Source organism: Zosterops lateralis (genome assembly GCF_965231275.1).
Source record: "Zosterops lateralis genome assembly, chromosome: 5".
NCBI lineage: Eukaryota > Metazoa > Chordata > Aves > Passeriformes > Zosteropidae > Zosterops > Zosterops lateralis.
The window spans coordinates 50,812,865-50,839,248 of NC_139766.1; the positions used below are offsets into that span (position 1 = coordinate 50,812,865).

At 39.6% G+C, this 26,384-nt stretch overlaps 2 protein-coding genes across 9 annotated transcripts in view; one reads left to right on the forward strand and one right to left on the reverse strand.

Moving 5' to 3' along the window:
- TSPAN5 (tetraspanin 5) overlaps positions 1 to 8,401 on the forward strand; it is an 82,572-nt gene extending 74,171 nt beyond the window's left edge. Inside the window, exons 6-8 of the mRNA XM_083861178.1 lie at positions 2,475 to 2,522; positions 2,656 to 2,772; positions 3,321 to 8,401. Coding sequence (XP_083717304.1) covers positions 2,475 to 2,522; positions 2,656 to 2,772; positions 3,321 to 3,386 — 231 coding nt within the window. The 3' untranslated portion in view covers positions 3,387 to 8,401. The remainder of the gene's footprint in view (positions 1 to 2,474; positions 2,523 to 2,655; positions 2,773 to 3,320) is intronic.
- A 3,325-nt stretch (positions 8,402 to 11,726) lies between these two features.
- Positions 11,727 to 26,384, reverse strand: part of RAP1GDS1 (Rap1 GTPase-GDP dissociation stimulator 1) — an 89,476-nt gene continuing 74,818 nt past the window's right edge. For 5 of the 8 annotated variants that reach the window (XM_083861451.1, XM_083861449.1, XM_083861452.1 and 2 more), the window contains 9 exons: positions 24,487 to 24,630; positions 24,091 to 24,222; positions 23,571 to 23,705; positions 21,890 to 22,015; positions 20,786 to 20,925; positions 17,789 to 17,915; positions 16,389 to 16,517; positions 14,184 to 14,362; positions 11,727 to 12,394 (listed from right to left, as the gene is read on the reverse strand). In XM_083861451.1, the coding sequence (XP_083717577.1) occupies positions 12,356 to 12,394; positions 14,184 to 14,362; positions 16,389 to 16,517; positions 17,789 to 17,915; positions 20,786 to 20,925; positions 21,890 to 22,015; positions 23,571 to 23,705; positions 24,091 to 24,222; positions 24,487 to 24,630 (1,151 nt within the window). In that variant the 3' untranslated portion in view covers positions 11,727 to 12,355. The remainder of the gene's footprint in view (positions 12,395 to 14,183; positions 14,363 to 16,388; positions 16,518 to 17,788; positions 17,916 to 20,785; positions 20,926 to 21,889; positions 22,016 to 23,570; positions 23,706 to 24,090; positions 24,223 to 24,486; positions 24,631 to 26,384) is intronic. The other 3 variants (XM_083861453.1, XM_083861450.1, XM_083861456.1) reach the window with 1 other exon arrangement.

Consider the following 26,384-nt stretch of genomic DNA (forward strand, 5'->3'; position numbering starts at 1 on the left):
AATTGTTTGTGGGAGCAGCTTTTTGGTAAATTTTCATTTCTTTTAAAATATTTATAGTTCTGGATAATCAAGTGGAAAATGTTGGAGCCACACATTGCTAATATGGCTGTGATAAAGAAGTGAAAAGTGAAGTGTAAGGAATCAGTGCACTAATAGTGAAAGGCTTGGAACAGGGATGGATGTGTGCATGGAAACTGTTATGTGCCTAGCACTGTATACATTTAGCTTTGTATAGCTTGAAAGAAGCTGGCTTTGAGTGCTTATATTATCTAGCAATTCAGCTGTGGCTTTTTCTCCACCTGGAATGACTTATAGTTCCTTGAATGTATTAGTCTAGCACAGACTGAAGTTAGGCAAGTTGCCAAAAGGCACGTCAGGTGCTTCCTGCCTTGATAATAATGCAATGCAGTCATTGCTCCTGGCATCCAGTTGCTGCTGCTCTGCCCCTCTCCTGACAAGGCACTGCCACTTGCACAAGCTGGTTGAGGTTCCTCTGTAGTGAATGTGTCTTTACAGTAGTTTGAATTTTTCTCACAAATATAGCTGAAAATGTTTTAATGGGATATTGAAACAAAATGTAGGTTAGGCTCAAACATTACCTTATACTTAGGATTCCCTCTGCTGTTTGCCTATCTGCCCACCCACCCACACAGAGGTCATCACAACCCAGTTTTAAAAATATAGTTGTTATAAAACCAAACCAGTGACAGCAGTACAAGGTAATCCTATAAATACATAATCCATCCTAAAGTTCTCTTTCTCTCTGTTGTGTAAATGGATATGCAGTTTGTTAAGGTGTGATGCAGCAATCAGAAATTTAAAGATAAATCTCATTCATTGTCAGGAAACAACAACTTTAATTGTCTTTAAAAACTGAAAATATTAGAAGTCATGCATACAAGTAAAGTAATTGTAACCAAGCTGTGATTGGTTCAGTTGCAGGGATAAACACAGGGATAAACACAGGTTTATTCTACGGGAAAGCAAATTTGTCCCTTTTAGAATTAGATTTCAGTGTTGGACTGATGCAAGCATTTGTGGGGATGCCTTATTGTTTTTAGTTTAGCTTGAATCAGGAAGTGGTAAGTTTAAGGCAGGCTAAAATAAGTCTCTTGAAACAAATGTTGACTACTGTATTTCATTTTGATGTAGTTAAGGAGGTTGAAGTGTTCCAAATTCCTATACAGGCAAGTCTAGAAAACTTTTTTATTTCTATTGCATTTTTCATACCTTCTTTCAGTTAACAAATTCTAAGACTAGAGGCAGAAGACGTTAATGATGATGCAAATAGGCATTTAGTACAAGGAAGAAAACTTTAAATCCTTCTGTCAGAATCTTAGGTGCTTTTACATCCTTGTAGTCTGTGACATGTAGATTCTGGAACAGAAATATTCATCTCATTAAGAGATACAAGTTGCTTGAATTTTGAAGGTTCATTAAGGGAATCCAGTTTGGGCAGCTGATGGAATGCAATGTGTTGGACTTCCTGCAAAGTGAGGAAACAGAGGAGCTTTCCATACTGATGGGAGATACTTTTTTCCATAAGGCTGCTTTTTAAAATCCATTTCTTTACCGTTTGCCTTTCTGACTTCCCACAATTTGATTAAATTGTGGTGTTTGCTACACCTAGCTAAGATTGGCTGATTTTCTCACTTTCTTGAGTAGTCCTTCTGCTCACTGTCATTATATGGTAAGTCAGGAACTTAATATTTTCTGCCATTTTGGCTGATGCTAAAAGTTTCATGCTTTGTTTTATTCCATGAAATACCATACCGTGGAATAACCGTATACAAAGTAAAAATACAGCTTCAGCTGCCAACGGGAAGCATTTGTTCACTAGGGAAAGTCTGCCAGAGCCTATTTTATTACCTGTGCTTTGGGAGTACTAAAGGAAAGGGAGTAGGAAAACCCCCTCCTTTCTCATTGGTAAGCTCCTATAAGAACAGGCAGTAAGAACACATTAGTCCATCTATTCTTTTTTCTTTCAGGTTTTTTGAAAGGAACTGTACATATTTGTAGAGACATTCTCAGAAAGAGCTTTCAGCTTCTGCAACAGAACTGCCCCTTGGTCACCTCTTTATTCTGCACAGACTGAACCCTGAAAATGACAGCAGTACTCTTGGCATATTTTTTTAGCACAGACAAAACCTTTTCAGCAGAAGGTTCTTTCACTTAACATAGGTGTTCCCTAATCTCTTTACTAAAGGCTTGTATCTGGAACATGGAGTTCACCCAGGTGGAGGGCTGGTTTTCCCAGCTTGCTGACTTGAGAGAGAAAAGGTTTTTTAATGGTGTGTTCTTGTTTGCTGCAAATAATTAATAGTGCAGAGTGAAAGAGGAAGGATTTTATTAAAGCAGTATGCTAACCAAAGTTTGGGTGATTGTCTTATTATGTACAGGACCAACTCCGGGGAGTTGGGAGAAGGCATTTGGGTGACATTTTACTGATTGTCTCTCTTCTTTCTCTCCTCTAGGAAGATGTTATTAATACGCAGTGTGGCTACGATGCAAGGCAAAAACCAGTAAGCTTTTTTTTTTTTTACCCTTCTTAATGTGGTATGTTAAAGATCTGAATCCCTATTGAAAGAGGAGACTATTTTACTGATGGTGCAGTTGAATGTAATTATCTGTTTTCTTCCCTCTTCTCCTTGGCAGGAAGTTGATCAGCAGATTGTTATCTACACTAAAGGCTGTGTCCCTCAGTTTGAGAAATGGTTGCAGGACAACCTTACCATAGTTGCTGGTATATTCATTGGGATAGCATTACTGCAGGTAAACATGTTCCCTGGAATGAGATGCACAGAGGAATAATAGATAAAGTGAATACGTGGCAGGGGAAAATATCTATGAGATTGAGAAATGCAGTGCCAGTTGCCTGTTTGTGGGTTTTAGCAGTGGAAACTGAATATATGAGGCTTTGTGTTAAGGAATATTTAATTTTTATCTACAAGGATGTATTTTTTTGTTGTTTTCAACTCTCAGCAGATTAAAATTAACACTCTGCTAGATAAAGCTTATGTAGTGACTTTCAAGCTTGTACAGACCTACAGTTTCCAGTGGTGCCTAAATGAACAGCAGAGAGCCTTTAAGGTTGCTTTGAAACAAGACTAGGACAGTTAATTAACTGGAACCAGTGCCACCATAAAAATACTGGAGTTACAGGAGTTCTGCAATTTTCATACTTCTTCCCACAATTACAGTAAATTTAATTTCTACCTCTGTTGTTTCTTTCATATCTAAGTTCTGTATAACCTAAGGAGTTTGCCTGTGTGAAAGGAGTCATCCAATGCTCCAAATGAATAAACTGTTGTCTCTTCCAGATATTTGGGATATGCTTAGCCCAGAATTTGGTTAGTGACATTGAGGCTGTCAGAGCCAGCTGGTAAAACTGCTGAAGTAACCACAACAAGACACTGGACAACCGAAACCTCTGAAACCTCCAGTGTGTCACTCCGACACCAAGCTGTATGGACATGGGTGACAGGGAAGCCTTCTCTCCCAAGTTCCTGATATTGCAGTGAACTTGTGTTTCTTTGGGGTGGGGGAGAGAAGAGTGGGCTATTGAAAATCTGCTGCTCACTGACAATTTTTTTTTTTCTTTTAAACCACCACTTTGAAAGCTGTTGAGCCGTGAATCTCTACTGTATTCTTGATTTTGAGTAACAAGTGGACACTTTTTTAAATTGGTGTATTCAGTGAGACAGAGTTGCATTGTTGTAGTCTGTGGATATGCTGTTTATTCTTCATGTCATGAGCTCTTTGATAGCTACCAAATATTCCTGAGATGGTCTATCTCCTCACCACTCTGTAAAGGAACAATCTTCATGTTTTCACAGCTTAACATAGCTACAGGCCTAAACCCATGAAGCAGGAAGCAACTTTCTATGCATCTATTGTACAGTAAAAGAAATTGTTTTTAAAACAGGGAAATTTTTTTTATGCAAGCTTCCAAATATCTCCCTGTAGTACTTTAGAATTGGAATTAGCAGAAGGGAGAATTGCTTAATTTTGTCAAGACCTTTCTTCCTTCTCCACCCTTGTATGAAGAGAAAGAAGTTTTATATTTGACAAACAAGGGTTGCTGCCATACCTTTGGATATCAGTCTCTTAAGGCAAGGATGGGATGTAACTGTATAAATGTATGAAAGCAGTGTGGATGTTGGGTCCAAGTGAAGAATAATATTCAAAGAATGAATTATATATTAACTTAAAATCAAAACATATGTATCTAATATGGCAAAATCTTTTGTTTCTCTGAAATTTAGTGTAACCTAATGTATTTAGGGATCTCACTAATACTAATGCTTTGACATACTCGTGTGAAGCTTGTTTCTTTGGTCTGTTCCTAGTTGGGGCTTTGGTCTTTATTTTTTATTTTTCTTTTCTTTAATTCTTTTTACTTGCATGAGCTGTGGAATAAGAATCTGTGACACTCCAGTGCTTTAAATATGTGCATATGTTTTAATACAGTCTAATCCAAACTTATTTATTGATAAATGCATGTGATTATGGAAAGATCCTATCCCATTCTCTTGGAAGTTGGAGAGAACAGTTTTTGCCAGAGTAAATGCTTACCTCAAGTGAGTCCATGCTATGGAGATGCATCTCCCTTTCTTGCTCTGAAGGTGACAAAGAGCTTTCTTGCAGCAACAGAATAAAAGTCTTAAAATAGAAGCGTTGATTAGGATCAGCTAATACAGGCCCTTTTGAATTGGACACAAGAAAGCAGAATGTGGAGAAAAGCACAAATAGTGGAAGAAGACTTAGATCAGACTACATCCAGCTTAGTGCTTTTGATTTGTTCTTCTTCACTAATAATAGTGAACTTAAAGACCTGACCATGACTTGGGCAGTTGATTGCACTTTGTAAAAATTTATGACCCTTCTCAATATCTCCATACCAGTCCTGAAAGCTGTGGTCCTGCTTTGGTTAGACAGTGGCAAAGGGTTTGTAGCACCTCTTTGTAGGAACATAACATCTTTCTGAGTTGAGTTTCCTAAAACAGGCGGCATATGGAGTAGAAGAGCGAAACACATTGCTTTCAAAGCTTCCCTGTTCTGGGGGATAGATAGAAGGCTGATCTGATGGCTTGTTAAGGCCCTTTCTAGTCCTCTGACTCTTAAACGAATGAATATATGTACCCTTGCACATTTTGCCTTTCTGTGCTTTAGTTGGCCATGGTTTTTCTCTCCTCTGAAGGCTGGTGATGGCCATGCCGGTGCTTCACAGATGCCTCAGACAGACCTGTTTTCCTCCCATCTTTGAGCATTACCTCATCCCCTTCTGGTTAACACCTGCTGACTGGCTTTGAATCAGGCAGCCTCCATATCCCTTGGTATCTGCTGTTAAAGGCCAGCCATGACTCAGAGTATTTTTTAAAGCCTTTTGAAACAATTATAATTCATTGTCCTTAATAAAGTTGGTTCCACCTCAGCACAGTGTTATGTTTTTCTTAGCCACTCCTCTACTTGAGGAGTTACTGGTTGTTTTCCCCCAGAGGGACATACCATTTTGCCTGATAGTGGCAGGATAGACAGATCATCAGCACCAGTGTTGCTGCACTGAGACAAAATGGTGCAGGGAGGAATCAGGGAAGTGGGGTTGAGGAAATAACCCCTCCACCAAAGAGCCTTGATTGTGATCCTGAGCTTTGGTTTGGAGGGAAAACAAAAAGCCTAATTACAGAAATATTCCTTGTTGCCACTGATCTTGAATACTGCTGTTGCTGCTCTGAGCTTCTGAAGAAAGCTTCATTCTTCTACTTGAATCTCTGTAGTTGTACTGTATTGGCCTTCTGTCTTGTCACGCTGTTCTCTGAGTTCCAGTTTGCTGCCTGTGCTGTTGGCAGTGTCAGACTGATAGGAGGGTAAATGCTCCATGCTGAGCAATTCTTGTTCTCACAGCTTGCACGTCTACACACAAATGTGCAACACTTCCGCTGAATCCCAGAATGACTGACTGTTCTTACAAAAACCACTAAATAACTTAGTTTCCTAGAGCTTGTCTTTATTGCTGCAGATGTTGATCCTTCTCCCTTCCTTGTTCCCAAGAGATACTTATTTACTCATTTTTGCATTGTTTGATGGATGTGCACTGAATGTTTAGGATTAGCTGTCTATGTTACATATTTAAATCCCACATTTTTTTGTCTACAGGTCAGGTAAGATGTCCTAGAAATATCCCATCAACAGCTACTCAGCAGCTTAGGTGTCCAGTTTGGAAAACTTGTGGGAGGCCTTGGAAATCAATGTTGTATTATTGTCAGAGCCTGCCAAATACAAGCAAACTTTCTTCCAGGAAACATTGAAAAGTTCACGTGAGCTGCAACTAAAGCACAACTGCTGGCTACATGGGCTCAGTGTCTAAAGCAATAAGACGTGGTAGGCACTAGCACTCCATGGCAATTTCTAGCCTGCCTGGCATGGTGGTGGAATAGATTTGAGTTCAGAGATCAATCTAATAATCTTTAATGTGTAGTAGTTGTTCAGAAATTTGTTGTCAGGCTTACAGAGCGGGAAACAGCTCTCTTTGCTGGGTGATTCCTGTGGAGTAGTGGCATTGCTAACGAGGACTGTGGTAGCTCAGCAGCAGCACTGGCTTTAAAGCTATTTCCATATATCCCATTGAGCCCTGCCAGAGGGCATCACAGTCCTTGCTCCTCTGCTTTTTAAGCACCCTCTGTATTCACAGGCCTTTTTGTTCTTTGGGTTTGTTTTTTTTTGTTTTTGTTTTTTTGTTTTTTTGATTAATAGCCTAATGGAGAAATGTTTGATTCATCTCTTTGTGTCTATTTTGGTAGCAGTAGGATCTCTTTGCTTAAAATCTGTAATTTTGATTGTGCCCCTTAGAGTTTGAAGCTGTGGGGGTGTTTGCTCAAGTGTACTCTGTCCCAAAAGCCTTCTTCTCTCCCCTTTGAGAGAGATGCTCATTGTAGTTCTGGTGTGTAAATAGTGTTTGAAATGTAAATAGTAGCATGCAGATTAAATGATTCTTGCACATGACTGCTTTTCACCCTGAAAGTGTTTATTATGGAGAGGAAAGGTGTCCACCAGGAGAATTTGCTGATGAGTCCCGAGTGGTTGTCTGGGCTGTCCCTTGCCCTGATGGAGCAGTAGGAGTGCCTCAGCTGCCTGTGCTTGAGTGTCTGCCCAGTGGGTGGGTGGCTGCACCTGAGCAAAGTGAAGCCCTGGCCAGCCCTTCGCGGCCTGGTTAGTGGCAGGGCCTCCCTTGCCTTTTCCTTTTGCTGCTTGGCGTTAGAACAGCATTAGACTGTAAAGTGGAGAGTTGGTGGCAGCACCTCCTACCAGTTATGGGAGGTTGCCATCACTTGTGGCAAGACTTCAACATGGTGCTATAAGAACTGTCCTGGACATCAATCTGTGTTTTTACTACTTTAGAGATGCCCTTGTTAAAATTGCTCTTGGTTAATATGGTTGGTTATGAGAGAAACTATTGTCTGAATTTTTGCTGTTTCCCTTCTTGCCGTGTTCATCTTTTGGGTGCATTGAAATAGCAGTTCTGCAAATACCTAGGAAAGAGATTAGACCTCAAAAGGCGTCAAGCACTGCTGAATGTTCTGGTTTCTCCCATTTTTGTTTTTTCTCTGAATCTTTTTCAGATACCTGTAACAGGTGATGAAACTGTCTAAAACAAATGAATTAATACTGTCCTGATCCATTAGCTATCAAATTTTGCCCCCTTGAAAAAGAAATAAAAAAATCTGTCTCCCTTAACATGCAGTATACAAAGAAGTGTTGTACTACTAGCGTGCACAAAGCAGCACTGCTCGCTGTCTTTTGTGTTTTGGCAATATAAGTGTGTTAATAAAAAGCTCCATCTGTATGTGTGTTCATGTTCATGCTGTGTACATAGTAGAGATGGACCTTGAGCTCTGGGGAGATTGGAATGTGGGTTTGTGACTCAGAGCTGTTTCTGTTATGTATATTCCAGATTAGTTCCAGCTGAATCTTTTCACTCTGGTTCGTCTGAAGGTGTACAGCAAGGTGTCAATATTTACCCTTTGTGTATCATTCCTTTTTATACGAATGTATTCTCTTGTGTTCCTTTTTTATCAGTTGTAAAATTGATTGTAAAAGCCAACTACACTTACCAATTGAAAGTATTGCTATAACAGAACTGCATGCCCAGTAGAGTTTGACTTGAGCTTTAGTTTTCTGATTTCAGACTGGTTCCCTTCAGTCTAGGAGAAAAGCATAGATCAGGTGCATAATGTTTTACTTGTCATCTTTAGCATTAGACTGTGGTATTGTATCACATGCTGATCTCAATGGATGTAACTGGAGTCTACTTAGGAAGTTAATGCAACTTCCTGGTAATTCATTTTAAGCTATTGAAAATGGTCTTGGTCATGCTACTTGTGTTCTTGGGTTTTTGTTTTTTTAATAGAGGCATTTTTTAGGAATGTTTTAATACACTTATGATGGACAATACAATAGTTTTAATAGTTGTGCAGTATTCTGTATTTACTTGAAGTAAATCATTTTATATACAATTTGTTAGATAATTACAATTTTATAAATAAAATTGTGTGAAATATGATGTTGTGAATGTGTATGTACTTTGATGTAGCACTTACTATTAACAAGAGAAAGATAGATACATTCATGCAAAACTCCTCCAGGAAAAGATCTCTACCTCCTTTCCTCCAAACCAACAGGGGAGATAAATCCCCATCTCTCGTATATGTTGTAGAATACTGTATTCTGATTAAATCACAAAACATGGGCATGCAACCAGTGGCTGCCCTTAGGGGAATAATAACCTAAGAGATGAAGAGCATGTTCCCACATGAAGAGATCCCTTATTTGCTGTCAGCTGTTTTAGAAGTCTCTGCCTAATGAACATGCTCTGCTTCTTTCCAACAGGTTGCTGATGTTCCTCAGGCTGCAGTGGCTGTGCTCACCCCAGAATTATTCTGGTGATCCTGGTGTGTTCAGAAGTTGCTGTTTACATGATTTAGACAAATGAAGTTTCCACCTTCCTTTTCAAAAGTTCAAATAAGTGCAACATATCCTTAAACAGAAATATTGAGAACTGGCTTACATTATTTTGCAGGTAAAAATGGGTAATGCTGTCTTGTGCTACTTTGGATAGAGGAGGAAGCAGACTCCTTTTTAGAAGTATTTCAAAACCTCTAGGTTTTGTACACAAAATGGCACTGTGATCAGTTTAAAAGCATGTTTATACCCAAACTGAAGTCTAAAGCCTTTTGCATATTTCACGTGTATGACATTTATCTGTAGGTATGGAAATTATTTGGCAAAATTAGCATCTGAATTGGGGACAGATGACACATAAACACAGGAATGACCAAAAGTTTACAAAAAAGAAGAAAAGCCAATGGAATTGCCTAATAGACACGACAGACTTGGTGTTTCCGTGATGGAGAGGGAGACTAGAAGTGGCTCCCTGTCATCTGTCAAACTCTTCACAGACTTGTGCACTCGTTCTTGAAGTTGAGGCTAGTTACCATTTTGAAACAAATGACCCTTTCCAATGGATGCTCTGGATGCAAGGCCAGTATTGTTGGGGTTTGTGCCTTACCCACAGTGAAGCTTCTCCTTGTAATAAGGACACTAAAATGTAGAAACAGGTGGATGTGTTCACCTTCCTGACAATGAGTTGCTGGGCCTTGCAAAATCTGCACAGATGCCAATGAACGCGACACTCAAGGGAGGTGCTGCCTGCCCTGTGGTGTGGCCACAGGGATTGTTCTGGCTTGGCTGTGATCGCACTAAGACAAAGATAAGGCCTCCATGTCTGGCACTGCCATCATAGAAACAGTCTGAGTAGCAGATGTCAAGCTTTGCTTAGATGTAATCTAGCTAGTAAACATCTAATTGGAATTACCATCAGCAGTTTCACTTCACTTGACTTCAGTCCAGTGAGTAGTGAAATGTGTGTGATAGTAACATCCTTAAATCCCATTTGTTTTTAAAGGTGCTCAGAGGAGAAATGATTTACCAATTACACAGAAGTGACCTGCAGGCTGCAGCATGCCTCAGGACAGCACAGCATTTGTCTGGCTAGATAGTCGCTTCAGTTACCTCCTTCTACTGTGACATTTGCCCATCTTTGCCCTTATGTGGGCTTTCCTTCCTAGGCTCAGCACAGATTTTATCTGGGAATGTAAGTCATTTCATATTCCATCCAGGGAAACCATCTGAAAGTAGGGTATCACCATTGGCCTGTGTTATGCTTGCTGTGACAGTGGTATTCCTGATAAACATTTGGTGATGAGAACAGAGCTAATGCTTTAACCACAGCTCCAGTTAGACAACCAAATGGGAATTCTGTCAATGTCACAACCAGTTTGTGTAAGCACTTGCAGTTTATACCAATGTCAAAAGGAATAGTCTCTTTCTAGAACCAGGCAGGTTGTTGATAATTGGCCTTTCAAATGTTACTTTGGGTTCTGTTTAAGTCAATAGAAAGAGTTTCTGTGCCTGAGGAAACTTGGTCTTGTGAGGGCCTGTGAGCTGTGATTGTAAATATGCTGGTTATGTTCAGCAGCAGTGCAGAGGTTCTGTGTTATTTGGAGCCTGATGTCATGAGTTCCTGGTCTGTGTTGACAGCTCTGTGCTCTGTCAGTGGCTTTATTTTATTAGTATTAGCAACTTTTTGAATGCCTGTTTTGTTGTCTTGGTTTTTTTTTTTTGCTGTTGTGCAGTTTGGTATTGGAGTATTTTTCTGCATGTTTCTGGCACCAGATTAAATGGATGCGGAATCTCTGCAGGGTAAAACCTCCTGTAGCATCTGCTGTGTTTTGGTACAATCTAAGAGCTTAAAGCTGACAGTATACTGAACGCAAGTTTCTTTTCATACCCAGTTTGTGTAAACAATCCCTTACCCTCGTGACTGGCGTCTTCCCGTCACAGTATCTGAGGGATAGGCAGTGGTCTCATGGAGCTGGGGAGTGAATTTGTGAAGGTCAAAAGCAATGGTTTGCAATTACCTGGCATGGGATATCATAGGTGCTTGGACTTGGGGTTTGCTGCCTCTGCTGGTACGAAAAGGAACTTGAAGCTTCTGAGGCTGGCACTTCAGCTCTGGCATTCACTGGAATTCACTTTAAATGTTACAGATTTTATGACCTTCATGCATGGTGGGCTCGATCAAGCTAGGCAATGGTATCACACAGTCCAAAATAACATCTGCTTGGTTGTTGGAAACTGCTGTCCCAACTGGCTCCTGGTTTTGCCAAAGTGCTGTCTGCTGGTTTGCTCACTGGCATGTTATAGACCTACAAAAGAGCAGTTGTTAGATAAGATGCTCAGCCTGGCAATTTTCCATCTCCCTTACCTAGGAAAGGAGAAAAAGGAAGTCTCTTGCATCTTTCATTTATTACTTGATGGGTGTCTGTTTAACAGCTGCTGCAAGATATTCCTTTAAAAATCCATCTATAAAAACCGCCTAGTAAACAAAGAAGCAATCCCAAGCGAGCCCAGGAGCACTCATACACACATGGCTTTATAGGATAAGGATTGTATCATGCATTGCTGCTAAAATGCATGATTGTTATGCCACACAGTGCCTCTGTGTGAGCACACAGAGTGAAAGGGGTTGGAATAGCTTCCTTTGTATCTGCTCAGCCGAAAGGCAGTGATTGCATCAGGCCAGAGCCAGGAACAAAAAGAACTCACCAGTGCATGGTGGTGCAGTTACGGCTTCTGCGTGGGATTAGAAAAAAGGACAAACCACAGGGTAAAGTGAGAGCACTGAAATTTTTATTTGTTACCTCTAGGTACCACGAGTTCAACATTAATAGGCAAGACCAGTGAATGAGCAGCAGTACATTGCATTCAAACCTGAATCTCCAAAGCACCAAAAATTGAGCTAGATTTACTTCTTAATCCTATGGTCAGCACACTAGTCTGGACTTGCTGCATCTCGTATTGTCCCTAATTTAGTAGTACATTTTTATGCAGTTAGGGGGCATGAGGAAAGAGTCAGTTGTGTAGTACCACTTCTACATCATCATAGGACTACAACATGCACATTCTACTATGTGGCCCAAGCAACAAGAATACAAGTAGAACAGTTACGGGTGAAGACAGGTTCATGTTAACACCACCTATGAATTTGTAGAAACCTTTTTTGATGGGTACCTACAGCAGTTCATCAATTTGTGTGGGAATGTTACACGCATGCACAAGTGATACAGTGGAAAACATAGCAGGAGCGGCAGTAGGACGGAGGACAAAGGTGAAATCTGTGATGGGATGCACTGGAAACAAGACCTTCCTCAGCTTTCTACAGCAAGTCTCTGCTCTGTTAGCGAGGCCTGCTGGGCAACAGTTTTGTTCTCATGGCTCCGGAGCTTTGATACAACTTCTAGAAACGCCATGCTTTGCACTTCCTTTTGAAGAGGTTCTGAAAAAAAAATATTAAACAATGCTTTGTATGAGACAGGCAGAAGAAGACGGTGAAAAACTTTTCTACTAAACCCTGTATACACAAGCACACAGCTGTTAGTATGCATAACCTGGTTATTTACTTTTTTGAATTGCCTTTGAGGATGGAGATACAACTTTTCAGGGCCTCCAGCACACACAAACGCCATGGATTTCAGGTAATGATGAATGATGAACCTGCTGCATAGCATTTAAGAATATCCACCTGGATTGCCTTCCAGAACAGATGCTTAGGAAGTATTTTTAGTGAAAACATTATTTTGGTTTATTCTTTAAACTAGCCTGACCAAGTGAGCTGGCCATGCTCATTTGTGTGTGTCAACTCTTACTGGTTGTGTGGGGGTGAGATGGGTCCTTAATGGATGTGTCACCACCTGGTCACTGCTGTCCCTTTACAGCTCAGCTCTGAAGTTAATGCAAACACAACACACAGCACATTGCCCAGTGCTGTGCATATGGATGCAGTGCTTATGTTCTACTCAAAACTAGGAGACACTGGTGATTCTAATCCTGGATTGCATGTTACTACTTTCTGTATTAATTGAGGTTGGGAGCAACTCATAAAATTAAGCAAATTTTAAAGAAATTTGATGAGTTTTCTCAAAGCTCTGTACTCTGAACATCTCACAATTTTGATTTAAATGGTTGGTTTTGTTTCATGCCTCTCTAGTGAAATCTCACTCAGCAACAAATTCATATAATTTTGCTTTCCACATATTGCTGGGGGCCTAATCTCTGAATTTCCCAGGAGAAAACCCAACCACCTGTTTCAGATAGCTATGCTTTACGCTGTGCTTTTTTTTTTTTTTAAGCAAGCTTTGGCATTTGTTCCCATGCCTACCTACTTTGTTGTTCACATGTTTTTAGTTCTCATGCAATTAACCCCTACTGTGTAAGAGTTGGAACCTCTCATGCTGCTGGGAACTTGTATGTACAGACTGATGTCAGTGAAGCTGTTGGGCTGTTTATGCTATGTATGCACTTCCTGCTTTCTCCAGGCCTTTCACTGTGCTTTTACCATGGCTGTTAACATCCAGTTTCATGGAGACTCTTGCCTACAGAAGACTATGCTAGCTAAGAATGCTCTGCTTTGGATGATTCTTCCATTTTCCATTGTCCTCATTTTTCTTTCCCTATCCGTTCACTCAGTTCCAAGAGTAACTTCCAGATGAAAAGAATCACATAAAAATAGGTATCTACTGCTTAACACCGTCTGAAGTTCAGCAAAGCCAAATGCAGAGTTCTTCTGGGGAAGAATAACCGCAGGCATCAGCACAGGCTCGGGGCTGATCTGGGGAAAGCAGCTCTGTGGAGAATGACCTGGGTATCCTGGTAGATGAAAAGCTGTCCATGAGCCAGCAGTGTGTCTTTGTAGCCAAGAATGCTATTACTATCCTGGGGTGCATTAGGAAGAACATGGACAGCAGGTCAAGAGACCCTCTACTCAGTCCTGATAAAGCAACATCTGGAGTGCTTTTGTCCAGGTCTAGGCTCCTCAGTACAAGACAGACATGGAGCTCCTGGAGAGCATCCAGTGGAGGGCAGCAAAGATGATTAGGGGACTGGAACATCTCTCAGAAGGAAAGGCTGAGGGAGCTGGGCCTGTTCAGCCTTGAGAAGAGATGACAGAGAAGGAAACTCATTTATGTATGTGAGTATCTGAAGGGAGGGTATGAAGGAGAGAACCAGCGATGCCTAGCAATAGAACAAGAGGCAACAGGCAGAAAGTGATGCACAGGAAGTTCCACCTGAACATGAGGAAGAAATGTTTTACTGTGCAGGTAAACACTGGAACAGATTGCCCATGGAGGTTCTGGAGTCTCCCTCACTGGAACTTTCTGGAAGCAATCCTGTGCCATGTGCTCTAGGATGGCTCTGCTTAAGCAGGGAGGTTGGACTATTGTGGTCCCTTCCCACTTGACCCATTCTGTGAACAAACAAATGGTGGCAACATCAAGTTAACTATGATGCCAGATACCCCATAACAAAGCATAGTAACAACAGCAGTCACTGGAGAATTAAACAAAACTATTAATTAAACGAATGGAACTGCTTCTAGTCTTTACAGAACTCTACTGGGGTCAGTTACTTTAAAATTAACTACACAGGTCTGTTCACAGTAGAATAAGGAAATGTGGCTCACAATGTGAGGATGGTAATGAAAACAGTTTTGAGGCAACAGACCTGTAAGAGGTGTACTTTAGTATTTTCCCATGTAAAGAGCAATTAGCTTCTTGATCCTCCTCTCAGTGGTTAAAATAGTAACTCCCCAACTTATAAGTTAATACCAGGGTTGCTCAGTTGTTATTCTTGTGTCCTTACTGATTTTACACAAGTATGTCTATCAGGAAGCAGGGCAGAACACTGGGTCAGTCAAATGCCAGGCCTTAACTTCACAGCTGCGTAATGCAGTGACATGCTGCTGTCCATTCTCTGGGAGCAGGGTAAGGAGCCTTATGCCTAGGCACAGCTTACAGTGTAGTGGCAGACTGAACTCTGCCACTCAGATAACCCTGAAATACCCCACTAAGATAAGACTGTCTGTACTCTGGTGGACAAGAGACAGGTATTTGACTTTAAATAACTCTGTCAGGCTTGCAGGTAACAAGATTCAGGAAGGAAAAATGTAACTGTCAGCCAGATTTTCTGAAGATGATTATTTTAGTTGGAAGCAGTGGAAATAAAGATCAAGACAGTGAAGCTGACTGTGAACCTTTGGCAAAAGGCTTCTGCTCTAAAATGCATGGATAGTCCCAAGCATGCAATGGCTCAAGAAGGTTGTGAGTAACAACTAAGTTTACATGTCTTACCATTAAAGTGAGTGCTGACTATGAGCTGAGGCTTGTTAGCAAATTTTGAGCCCCATCTGTGCACACTGGCATGTGTATACTCTCTAAAACCAAGTATTTGTATAAGATGGCAGGAATATAATATGCACTTGCATGGCTGTACAGGTCTCCAAAATTACACTTGCAGTGGGCCTGGTGAACTCTGTTTAAGTAAAAAAATAATCTTTGTTTACAGAGGCAGCACAAGTTTAACTGTGGTAACTTTTAATCTATTAATTGAATTGCTGTAAACTAATCTCTAGAGAATCTTCATATGTTTTACACTTTGATGTGCAGACAGGCTCTGACTTTCTACCCTTCTGTAATTATTCCAGCTCTGACTTTCCACCTTTCTGTAATTATTCCAGTTCTTTGTCATCTTAGTTGTCTGTAAATAGCTAAACCTTTATGGAATTAATTTTGTTCTCCCTCCACAGATTCAGTCTTTCTTAAAGAACTGAATGAAAGAGATGTAGCAGCTTCTTGAAACCTTGAATGTAATTTTCCCATGACACCTTGCTCTTTTTTGTTTTGTAGTCTGTTTTGTTTGCCCACACACTGGTGGGAAGTTGCAACAGCCTGTAAACAGCCTGACCTTTAGCAGTGGGCAAGCTCAGAGAATTGAGAGTTTACAGTGTCCAGCACTGATGTGTGTTAATGCATATTGTGCCTGCTAGGCTGAACATGTGAGGGCTGTTGAGGGAAGGAGTCTTCCTAGTGACATAAATGCAAGGATCCTTCCTGAAGCACTATCACACATCAATTACAGAGAACTTGCAGCTAGAAATGAAAATTAAGTTCTTGTGATATGCATATTTGCAAAGACAACTTGATATTATACAGTTTTAAATGCTTTTCATTTCTCTCCTGTCAAAATTTGATCTAGCTGCATCTTGCAGAAGCCAGGGTTAAGTTTCTGCAGTTAATATCCAAAACTGACTTAACAGCTTTATTCTTGACACTATAGATAGACCCTATAGAGTCAGAGTAAACTGAACCTTTGTGTCTATACCCATTGTGAACAGAGAACCAGTCACAGTGTGTTTGCAGATGCTGTGTTCAGCTGTAGGAAAGAACTGTATTGCATACATAAATCTTGGGAAGCAGCCTCTCCTGAATACTCACCAGATCCTATAAGAGCACAGATCAGCACCATGGAGTTATATTTTATTTCTGGAGCACTCCTGTCATCTGAGAGCAGTCTGTGTAGAATCTGAACAAGCTGAGCATTTTCAAGATCCTTTTCAGCAGTGACTGAAATACAAGTGAAAATTTATAAGCCTGGAAGTGCCACTTGCTTTGACGCTTCCATGTGTTATCCTTTCATTGAAACACGATCTCTCACCAGAGTGAAAGTGAGGGTGTGGTACATAACTCATTGGTATAAAACTTGAGCACGTATTTGATGGTATGATGACAAGAATCACAGCTCTTGCTATAAAAAAGTGAAGTTGTCTAACTGCTTGAAAAGTCACAGAGTTTAATGATGAAATCCAGTCTTAATGTGCAGTAAGCTGATTGAGAAGCCATGAGGCTTTCTAGCCATTTAGGCCAACACCTGGAATATTTCAGCTTTCAAGACTTCCATTGCCTGAATTTGCTTTTGGAAATTCTGTCTGAGCAAATATAGATTGTGTAGTTCTTGATTCCATGGTAGAGGATACTCAGGGTCACTATAAAGTCTGTGGAAAACTTTTCAAGATCTCCATTTGAATTACTGCCTCTGTAGCTTTCTAAGATACATGTATTGAATTTGGGCTCAACCTTTAAATGCCTGAAGACAACACAAAGAGATTATTCATGTGAATAGGAACATCTTTCCTTTTATTTAAAACAATTCCTTGATGTATTGGCAGTGTTTTGAAAGTTAAACACAGCATTCCTGCAGTACACAATGGCAAGAGATGAAATCAAGAACAAAAATATTTAAGGTTGTTTGTTTAGTTTTGTAATTAGTAAGTAAGCAAATAGGATAAACAAAACCTTTGTCGAGCATTTACTTTCCTGTTAGAAAAGCAGAGGTACTATAAATGCAGGTCAAGACTTGGAATCATGTCTGCCTTCATATGGCAATTCTTGCACTTATTTCTGGGTAATCTAATGAAGACATGTTAGCAGCATTAACCATATCCGTGTGTTCTCTAGTTCTTACTTATCAGCTAAGTGGATGCTTCACTTTGATAAGCTCTCTCAGAAACAGATTAACATTCCTGTGCAGGAACGGGGTCAGGACATATAGTCTCTAGTCTAAGGTATGTTTGCTTTCTGGGTTTTACCCCAAATCTGAAAGTTAAGCTGGAAGGCCTTTCTAGATCACACCACCACCCACCAGAATGATGGAGCTTATCCTGTATAACCAGCACTCTCCAGTTTTCTGCATAATGTGATGGCGTGTCTGCGTCTGCATGGAAAATACTGAAAGGCAGGTGGAAGAAGGAGGCTATTCTACATTGCATTCTCCCTCTGGCTTCTCTTGGGCACCGACTGGAAAGGAAACAGGTGGACTGAACTGCTGGGATACTCACCTAACTCTAGAGCCGCTATCAATGCCAGTGCAACGAGAGCTTCGTTTTGCATAATTACGTGTTCGCTGGTCGCCATGGTTACTAAATGCTTGATGCCACCACTCTGTACAATGGTCCTAATTACATCCTAAAATAAATAAAGCAAAGATGAAAAAATTCTGCATTGCATACAAACTGTATTAAATAAGGGAATTGTCAGGAAAGCTGTATTATTTTTGGGTAAGCGTATTCATTGGCCTTATGCACATAGAACTACTTCATACATCAATGTACACACATGCAGGCCTATATATTATCTGTTACTGCTCTGCAATTGTAAGATACAGGGTGTTAAACCAAGGCAGATAACCCCATAACTAAGTTAAGACACACTTAATGAACTCTTTTTCCAGGTTATAAAATGTAACTCAAGTTCTCATACTGTGCCATCAATCATCAAATACAGGGGTTCAATGTATCCAACAAACTTTATACTCATGGTAAGGAAACACAAAAATATATTTATAATAAAGTTATTAAATGCTTCATCTCTCTCCGTGAATTTTCAGAGTTTCTTCAAAATATTCAAAGAGGTGATATCACAAATATTATACCTTACTATGTAACAGAAATGGTGTAGTTGAAAAGCTGTTTAGACATGGACAGAAAAATGAGCAGTGGTCTCTTAATATGGATTTTTTCTTCAAATACAAATCAGGTAAGGAAAAGGTAGGTATGGGACACCAATTAGTTGGTTTCTGTTTTAAAGCCAGATGTTAAAATGAATTGTTGTGCAGCACTGCTGCCCAGTATCTAGGAACTTAAAAAGTGTCTAAAGCAGATCAAAAATACACAGCTGGGATTCTGTTTTCAAGTCCAAAATTTGATCCAACTTATGTGACAAAAGATAAATAAAGACTTCTGGTCTTCACAGGTATTTGTTAGTTATAAGTTCAAAAGTGGTTGTGCACCTCATGTTTTCACCATCTTATATCCTAAAAATACTTGCAATATCTTTGCCTGAAAAATCAGGTAACTTGGCATGCTGAAAGAAAACTGTTTGAGGAAATGTGGATTGGGTTTTATTATTTTTTTATTTGTCCTGTGAGTGCACAAAGGTTCGAAGTAGCATTTATTTCTTGAAACAATAATATTATTTAAATTTTTCATCTATATCTTAAATTTCCATTTAAAACACATCCCCCTTTCTTACATCAGCCACAAGCCAAAAGTGATAAACAGACATATGTGTTGAGAATGAACTCTTTATTCAGTCCTTGCACAGTCTTTGCAGTAGCATTGTTTATGCAAGGAAACAGACATAATGTAATCATAATCCTTGAAGACTAAAATATTTTTAGAAAATCATAGTGAAGATACTAGCAGCCCAAATGAAAGCCTAATGACCCAAGAATATCACATTTAAAACATTTTTTTTCTTTTTAAATGACATAGTGTATGCAAGCATTTTAGTATTTTTATATTTTTCTGTACTTGAAATAATTTATTTTATTGTTTTTGATTTTCTGCTGGAACTCCAAACTAGTTTTCAGGCTGAGACAATCTGGGAACTGCTAAGTTCTATTTGAACTGGTGTGGAATTTTGACTACACGAGTCTTACAAACCAATCAGCATCTTTGACATCAAATTTTTTTTATATTGTAGGTGAACATCACCATTTAAAAGGCAGTACCGAATAGATGGCAGGTTTGGTGCTAGTGTGCTGAAATCACAGGTACCTACTCCAGTTTTTCAGAATGACTAAAACTGACTGTTGCCTTTGTAAATATTATCCCAAAGCATTTAAAATTAAAAGCCAAATTCAAACCTGATGTTGTGAAGAACTATGCAGCTATACTCATATTCAAACCTAGAGGGCAGCAAAAGCTTAAAAAAACCCACCCTCTAAGCTCTGTTATCCTTTTCATGTCAAACTTCCTCTGTGAGTACATGCACCCCACAAAAATTAATTCACCTGTGATACTGCTGTTAATTTCTGCCTTGATATCTATTTGATTTCATCAGTAATGTCTCCATATTTAGAATTGGATTCTGTTGTCCTATAGAGAATATTTATTAAGTCTTACATCTGTGGTGGTGTTTGCCATCGATGTGTGCATGTTGGGGACTGTGGGGAGGGGGACAGAAAAAGTGAGAACCAGGAACATGAAGCCTGATCAGTTTTAGAGGCTGAACATAAAATGGAGAATGGGTATTAGACACAGACAGTGATATTAGAAATCAGCAAAGACTTAAATCTTTGTAAGGCCTGTTGATTTGTTCTTGGAGATGCTCAGTACCTATCAGGCCCCTACTATATGTTTCACTTCATAAATGCCATGGATAAATGAAGAGATCACTGTTACAGTCTGAGCTCTCCAAATCACACTTGCTGTTTAAGCTCAGTAATGCAGCCTGTTTTCATATCAGTGAACATGCTAAAGGAAGTCTGAGCCTGAAATAGCCTGTCTCCAGAGGAGATGTGTTTGTCCTTTATAAGGCTGCTTTGTCTAATACTCAGCTGAACAAGAACGGTGGACTTGGATTGCTTAGGTAAAGAGATTTGATTGATGTGAAGGTGATGGGAGGGGCCGACGAATTTTTCCTAATGTTATACATTTTGCCATATACAAACAAGCTTCTGTTGGAATTTGGAATAAATTATCATTTCTAATGATCCATCTGAATCTCAAAACTCTGAAATATGCTGTATGAAGAGCAGGGAGACAGACTATTTCTGGATCTCAGTTTTATATAAATACATAGCAAGATCCTAACAACTGAGTTCATTGATTCTTCATATATAGCATCATTAAAACATACAGAATACAGCTTGCTGAATTTCTGCAGAATACATTAAAAATAAAAATGAGTTAAGCCTTGGGCAGAGGAGATGAAACACATGAATACCCAAGCTGGCTCGCTACAAGGATTGGAAGCTGGAGGGTTGGTTACCAACAGCAAGCGCACAGGTAACTCTTGGTTCTAACAAGTGACCTCTTTTTCCACTAACTTACTTTTGATTTGCTGTGTCGTATAAGTGCAGAAAGTAGTCTGTTGGACTCTCCCATCACACCTGCATGATCCTTGGCTTCACACCACTCCACCAATCGTTCCACCAGTTTTACGTTTTTGCCCAGCTGTTCAGCTGCTTCTGCTACATGATACCGGAGCCAACAACACAACAAAAAGGTGGTCACTTTTTTAAAGCAAGTGCTAGAAAAACAAGCTGAAAGTTACTAACTTGGAGAGTTAGAAGAACTTCACTAGCCTGCACTACCAGTGGGAAGTCTAGTTTGCATTGAAACAAGTAAGGCCAGTCAAAATGAAAAACAAACAAACCAGAAAAACATTCATAATCCTGTTTCTGAAACTACTTACCAGCCCAGTTAATGAAGCTTGGGCACTGAGTAAGAGCAGAGAAAATACAGGTGATATCACACCCCTACAGCTGAGCCAGCTCAAGAATTAAAAACTAGGAGGGACTGCTGCCAGAAGGGAGCACTGTGGTCAGGTTAGATCAGGTTTGACGATAGACTGTAAGTCACTTAAGTTTCTTAAAAAATTTCTTATTTCACATCCAATAGCTTTGCTAGAACTAGAATGGATCTTTCGAAAAAATGTGTAGGACTGAGTAAAAAATAAATATACAGCTAATTTACCTCATGAACTATTTCTGGTTTTTACCAGACTTCTGATTTTATAAATTCTCATCCTGGAACAAGTTGTTTTTTCTTTTTGGAACTGCAGTCTGTCAATTAATAGAGTATTATCCTGTTCCAAGGACCGAGGTACAGCCAGGGAACACAGTAAGTAAACAGCAAAATAGGAGTGGTAGCTCAAAACACTCACACCTCAATACACAGTTGTGACAGTGTAAAGAAATTCAAAAGTAAATAAGCATTTGACACCAATTTGAAGGGCCCCTGGTAGTCAGTTTAGGAGTTCTGGAAAAAAATCAACTCATATTCCTCTCCTTTTGCATATGTATTAGATTTATTCCATAACTTCAGGAATGAAATTTAGAAAAACTCTCCTTCTCTCTTTTAAGAATCTTGGCAGCATATCACAGACTGAACCAAAGAGAATCACTTTATACATAGAGAACAGTTTATTTTTACCTTGTGCATCTATTAACATTCTTAATGTTCCCAGCAGCTTGAACTGAACGGGGGGCATCTCCGATCTGAGAAATTTCAATACAGCTTCTGCAACGCCAGCTGATAGCATCTTAGCCTTATTTACAACTGCATGAATAAAGAACAGGGATTGATCTCAAAAACATTTCTGGAAGATGCAGTTCATTTCAGAGCTGGTCTTGAAGCAAATTTTCATATATGGTTTGAAAAAAAGGTTGTGAACACAGACTTCAGGAGCAGTATGCGCTGGTGATACTGTGCTGTGGAAAAATGTCACGGTTCCTGTGAAATTAAGTGCTTTTTCCTAGTATGCACATCTAACTTTCTGTGTTCAGCTTGAGCACTGCCTAAAGGGGTAGACTCCTCCCTTTCATCTAGGAAAGGTATCTTCCACAAAATGAATCAGGCAGAAGCCCAGGCTAACACTTGCCCCCGGATATGAGGAAACTTCTCTGAGTCCCAACCACACTCTTCTGTTTCTCATAGGCAAAGGAATTAAAGCATCTAATTAGCAGAATAACCTCTTACCCAGTTCCAATACTTCATACAAACAACACTGTGGCCTGAGTCTGTTGTCTTTTGTTGCCTTCTTCCCCTCTCCAACCTCTCTTTCATTCCTTCCACTAGTCCATGTTCTCCGCTTTCACAGAGCTCTCTGAAATGCATTTAAGGTGCAAACCTTGCCCAGTAGTGTACTTGGAAAAATGTATCTATTAGGTATTTAAAATAGTGTTTTGACACAGAGCTCATCACTGAGGTCAGTTATTACTTGCTTGTTTCTTTCTAACAATATACAGGGATGGTTATGTAGGTCTTTGGCAGACACCCTTCAGCATAGGCTACAAGGAAGCTGACGGAAGTGAAAAGAATGACCCACCTGAGAAAGGTAAGCAAATGGAATACTGCTAGACCTCAGTGGGTTTAGTTATGTATGCATGATCATTTCTAAAATTATGATTTGTCAAAACTGAAAACAGGAAAATAAGGTTAAATTGATGAAAGGGTTATTTCTGGCTTAGCACAAGAAACCATACACAAGTGTTACTGATTTGCTTTGTTGTTTCGTGCGTGTGCTCTACCTTTATGCTTGGGTAATTAAAACTCATACAGATTAAGTTACTAAAAATGACAAAATTAGCATTCAGCTTACTGCCAACAAACAGTAACTAATTGCAATGGGCTAGCTATTCTGTCAGTCTACCTCCAGCTCTGATTTGGCTATTTTCAAAGTCTTAAGTAAGATGCAGTGTTTTAACAAAGTGGGCACTGTTCTCAGGTGGGGACCCTCAGCTGTGAGACAGGTTGCAAAAATGAAGCAAGCAAAAAGAAAAATAAATATGCAGTGCTCTGGACAAAAAGGGCTGAGGAATCATATTCAAAGCCTCCTCAGCTCATCGCCAATTACAAGGCTGTCCTTTCTTTGTGGGGGATACTGTGGGATCAAAGTGGCAAGGGACAGTCACTGTGCCTGTGATGTATTCAGAACTGCTTGTCTCAACTGCTGTGCAACAGACATAAAAGCAGTGATGGGCCAGAATGAAAAGCAGCAGTCTGACCTGCCTCTAGAACTGTCAGTCAGTGCTACCACCCACATTCCCTGGGGGGCACAGTGAGAGAACAGAATTTCACCTTTGCGTAGTTAGCAATGCAAAGAGAGGCTTACCAGGAATAGCCAGGTTTCTGAGAGCACTCAGTGCAGCGTGCTGCACTGTTACATTTCCATCCTCCACATGTCTGTCTAGCAGATCCATCAGCTTTTGAACTATGCCATTATCCACCATATGGATGCAGTTTCCGTCTGTGTGAGATGTAACAAGTCACTTGTGAGGGGAAGATTATTACCAAAATTTTTACAATAGCTTCTTAAGAATAGAAGGGTTATTTCCTTGCTCCTTTTTAGACTTTATTGTCAAGAATTTGACCATCATCTGTGACAACTGCAGTGCTTATGACAAACTTACAAGAGTGATAGCAGAAATACTGAAGAAGGCAGAAACCCCTTATACCTCTCTAAAATGCAAAATAATATTTTTAAAGTACGCTTAATGCTTTTGTGGATTGTAAAGTTTAGTGATGTTGCTGTAAACTCAATGGCAGCTTTACTGCAACACAGTTCTTAGCTGTACAGAGCATGATAGAGGGGCATACAAAAATTTACATAAGCTATTATGGCATGTTCTTACCATTTCTGGCAAAATTTGCTATAGCCAGTGCTCCTGCAAGCTGTAGCTGATGACTATTGGAAGGAATCCATGAAAGTACTCTTTGGAACACACTGCCTTTTCCTCCTTCAAATAACTTCTGCATGGATTCATCTGGGGTAAAAAAGCACAGAGAGTCAGCAAGCCAAAGTGTTTGTTAGCAAAACTTCTCTTTATATTTTTGAAGCTCTGCTGGTTCCACTACAATTAATCCAGTACTGCAAAGAGGGACAAAATCTGACCTGTTAAATGTTTGCCTGGTGGGTAGCAGGTCATCTAGGTTATTTAGAAAATTAATAAATAGTGAAATTCAGCAGCCAAACTTCATTACAAGTATCTGCTGTTGCTTTGCAGAACATAGTGACAGCCCATACTTACCTCCAAGCAATAATAGAACCATAAGATCAGAAGCCGTTTTAAGCTCTGCAATATCATCTTCTTTGTCACTGTCCACAGTCTTCTGGACAATCTCAAGTAAGCACTCCACCAAACCTGCTTCAACCAGCTGCAGTTTAATGACATCTGGAAAATAGCATGGATAATAGGAGTCAGAATCATGATTTTAAATGCATCTATCATACATATGCAGGATGGACTGTAAGAAACAGTGATGTCAGTGTTTTCACTGACAACTTGTGCATATAAAACTGCAACTTCTCTATTTGAAATTCTTATAGCCAACTTCTGTTATTATTCATCTAACAGGCTCTCCCTGGCTCTGGACTGCCTTTAGAGCACAGTCATAAGCTGAAGGTGTATGGAGCTCTTCACTTCTGAAAATGAGAATATTTCTCTACAGCAAACTTCTGGCATCTCAGTCATGGCACAGCAGACTCACAAGGACTGTGCTATGTTCACACTTCAAAGACAGACAGTATATCTGCCATTCGTTGAAAGGGCTGCAGGAGGAGTGCAGAAAGGCCAAATCCAAAAGCTTGGGAAGTTTGTTCTGGAAACTGATGCGGCAAGCTCATTTCTCAGTTGTTATTCAAAACAAGGCTTGAGAAGCTAATAAATATTTTTTTTCAGGTGACATAGAATCTGGGAACAGTATTTTTTCTCTTGATTCTAAAATAACAAAATATTTAACAGATATTTCCCTTGGAATCGCCTTTACGTGCCTAAACTCCCTTTCTGTTAAGAGGGAATGGCAGGCTGTCTTATGCTATGTAAGATCTTTTCATACATGGAAGTGATTTAGGTAGTTTTTGCATGCTGATTTTGAAAAATAGCCACAAACTCTGCAGAAGTGTGCAAAAGAAGTGGATTTCTCTCAGTTTTCCACATGAAATTGTATTTTAACAAAAAGGTATTTAACCCAAGTTAAAATAATTTAAGGTCCGGGCTTTAGAAACATTTTTTCATACAGTTTACAAGCCACACCTGGGAGAGGAAGTGTGTTCTACCTCAGGTGAAGGATGTGTCTGACTCTCAGTTTCCTCGTGTCACTAGGCTTTTTACCTCAGTGAAATTCATTATTCCTCTAAGAGCAGCTGACCTCCTCATGAACTTTATAAGGAAATACAAAATCTCCAGTTGTGGTGGTTTTTTTTTTGTTTGTTTGTTTGTTTGTTTTTTTTAATAGGCACTTTTGCACTGAGGTGCTTTAAAAATAGAGAATTCCCTTAGGTATAGAATACTGGGTGGCAGATGTTCTGTGATTTGAAATTAAAATTGCTACACCAGCATGCGTAATCAACAAGTAAATTAGAAAAAACAGCTTGAAACACCCCAAACACCAAAATCCATACTCTGCAAATACTTCATTGAGGTGTTTTTCCCTTCTGGCCTATTGCTCATTATCTACAATCAAAAGCACCTAAACAGCACCAACAAAATGAACTCATTTAAGTATACCTTGAATTCACAGTGGAAATGTTTTTGTGACTACCTCACAACATCTGAGCATCTGAGTTAGGGTCTGCAGCAGTGAATTTCTCAAATCTTATTGCAACTAAAAAACATACTCGAAGAAAAATTAGGCATTTGAACTGAATATGTGAAATACATAAAAAGTTCAATCCTATTTTGTGCCAGTCTCTGAGGATGAGAGTTACCCCTAACTATCTTAGTGCAAACTGTAAATTATTATATAATAAATGAAATACTTTGAAAAACTGTGTATTTTTAGAACTGAAAAAAGGAACTGATTTTCCATGCCACTTAAAATAAAAGTCAGAATAACTTATTAAATTGAAGTAAAAGTTTATCCTGACTTATACTTTGTAAAACAACACACAGAGAGTGTGTATGCACAACAGAGTAGAATGAAACAT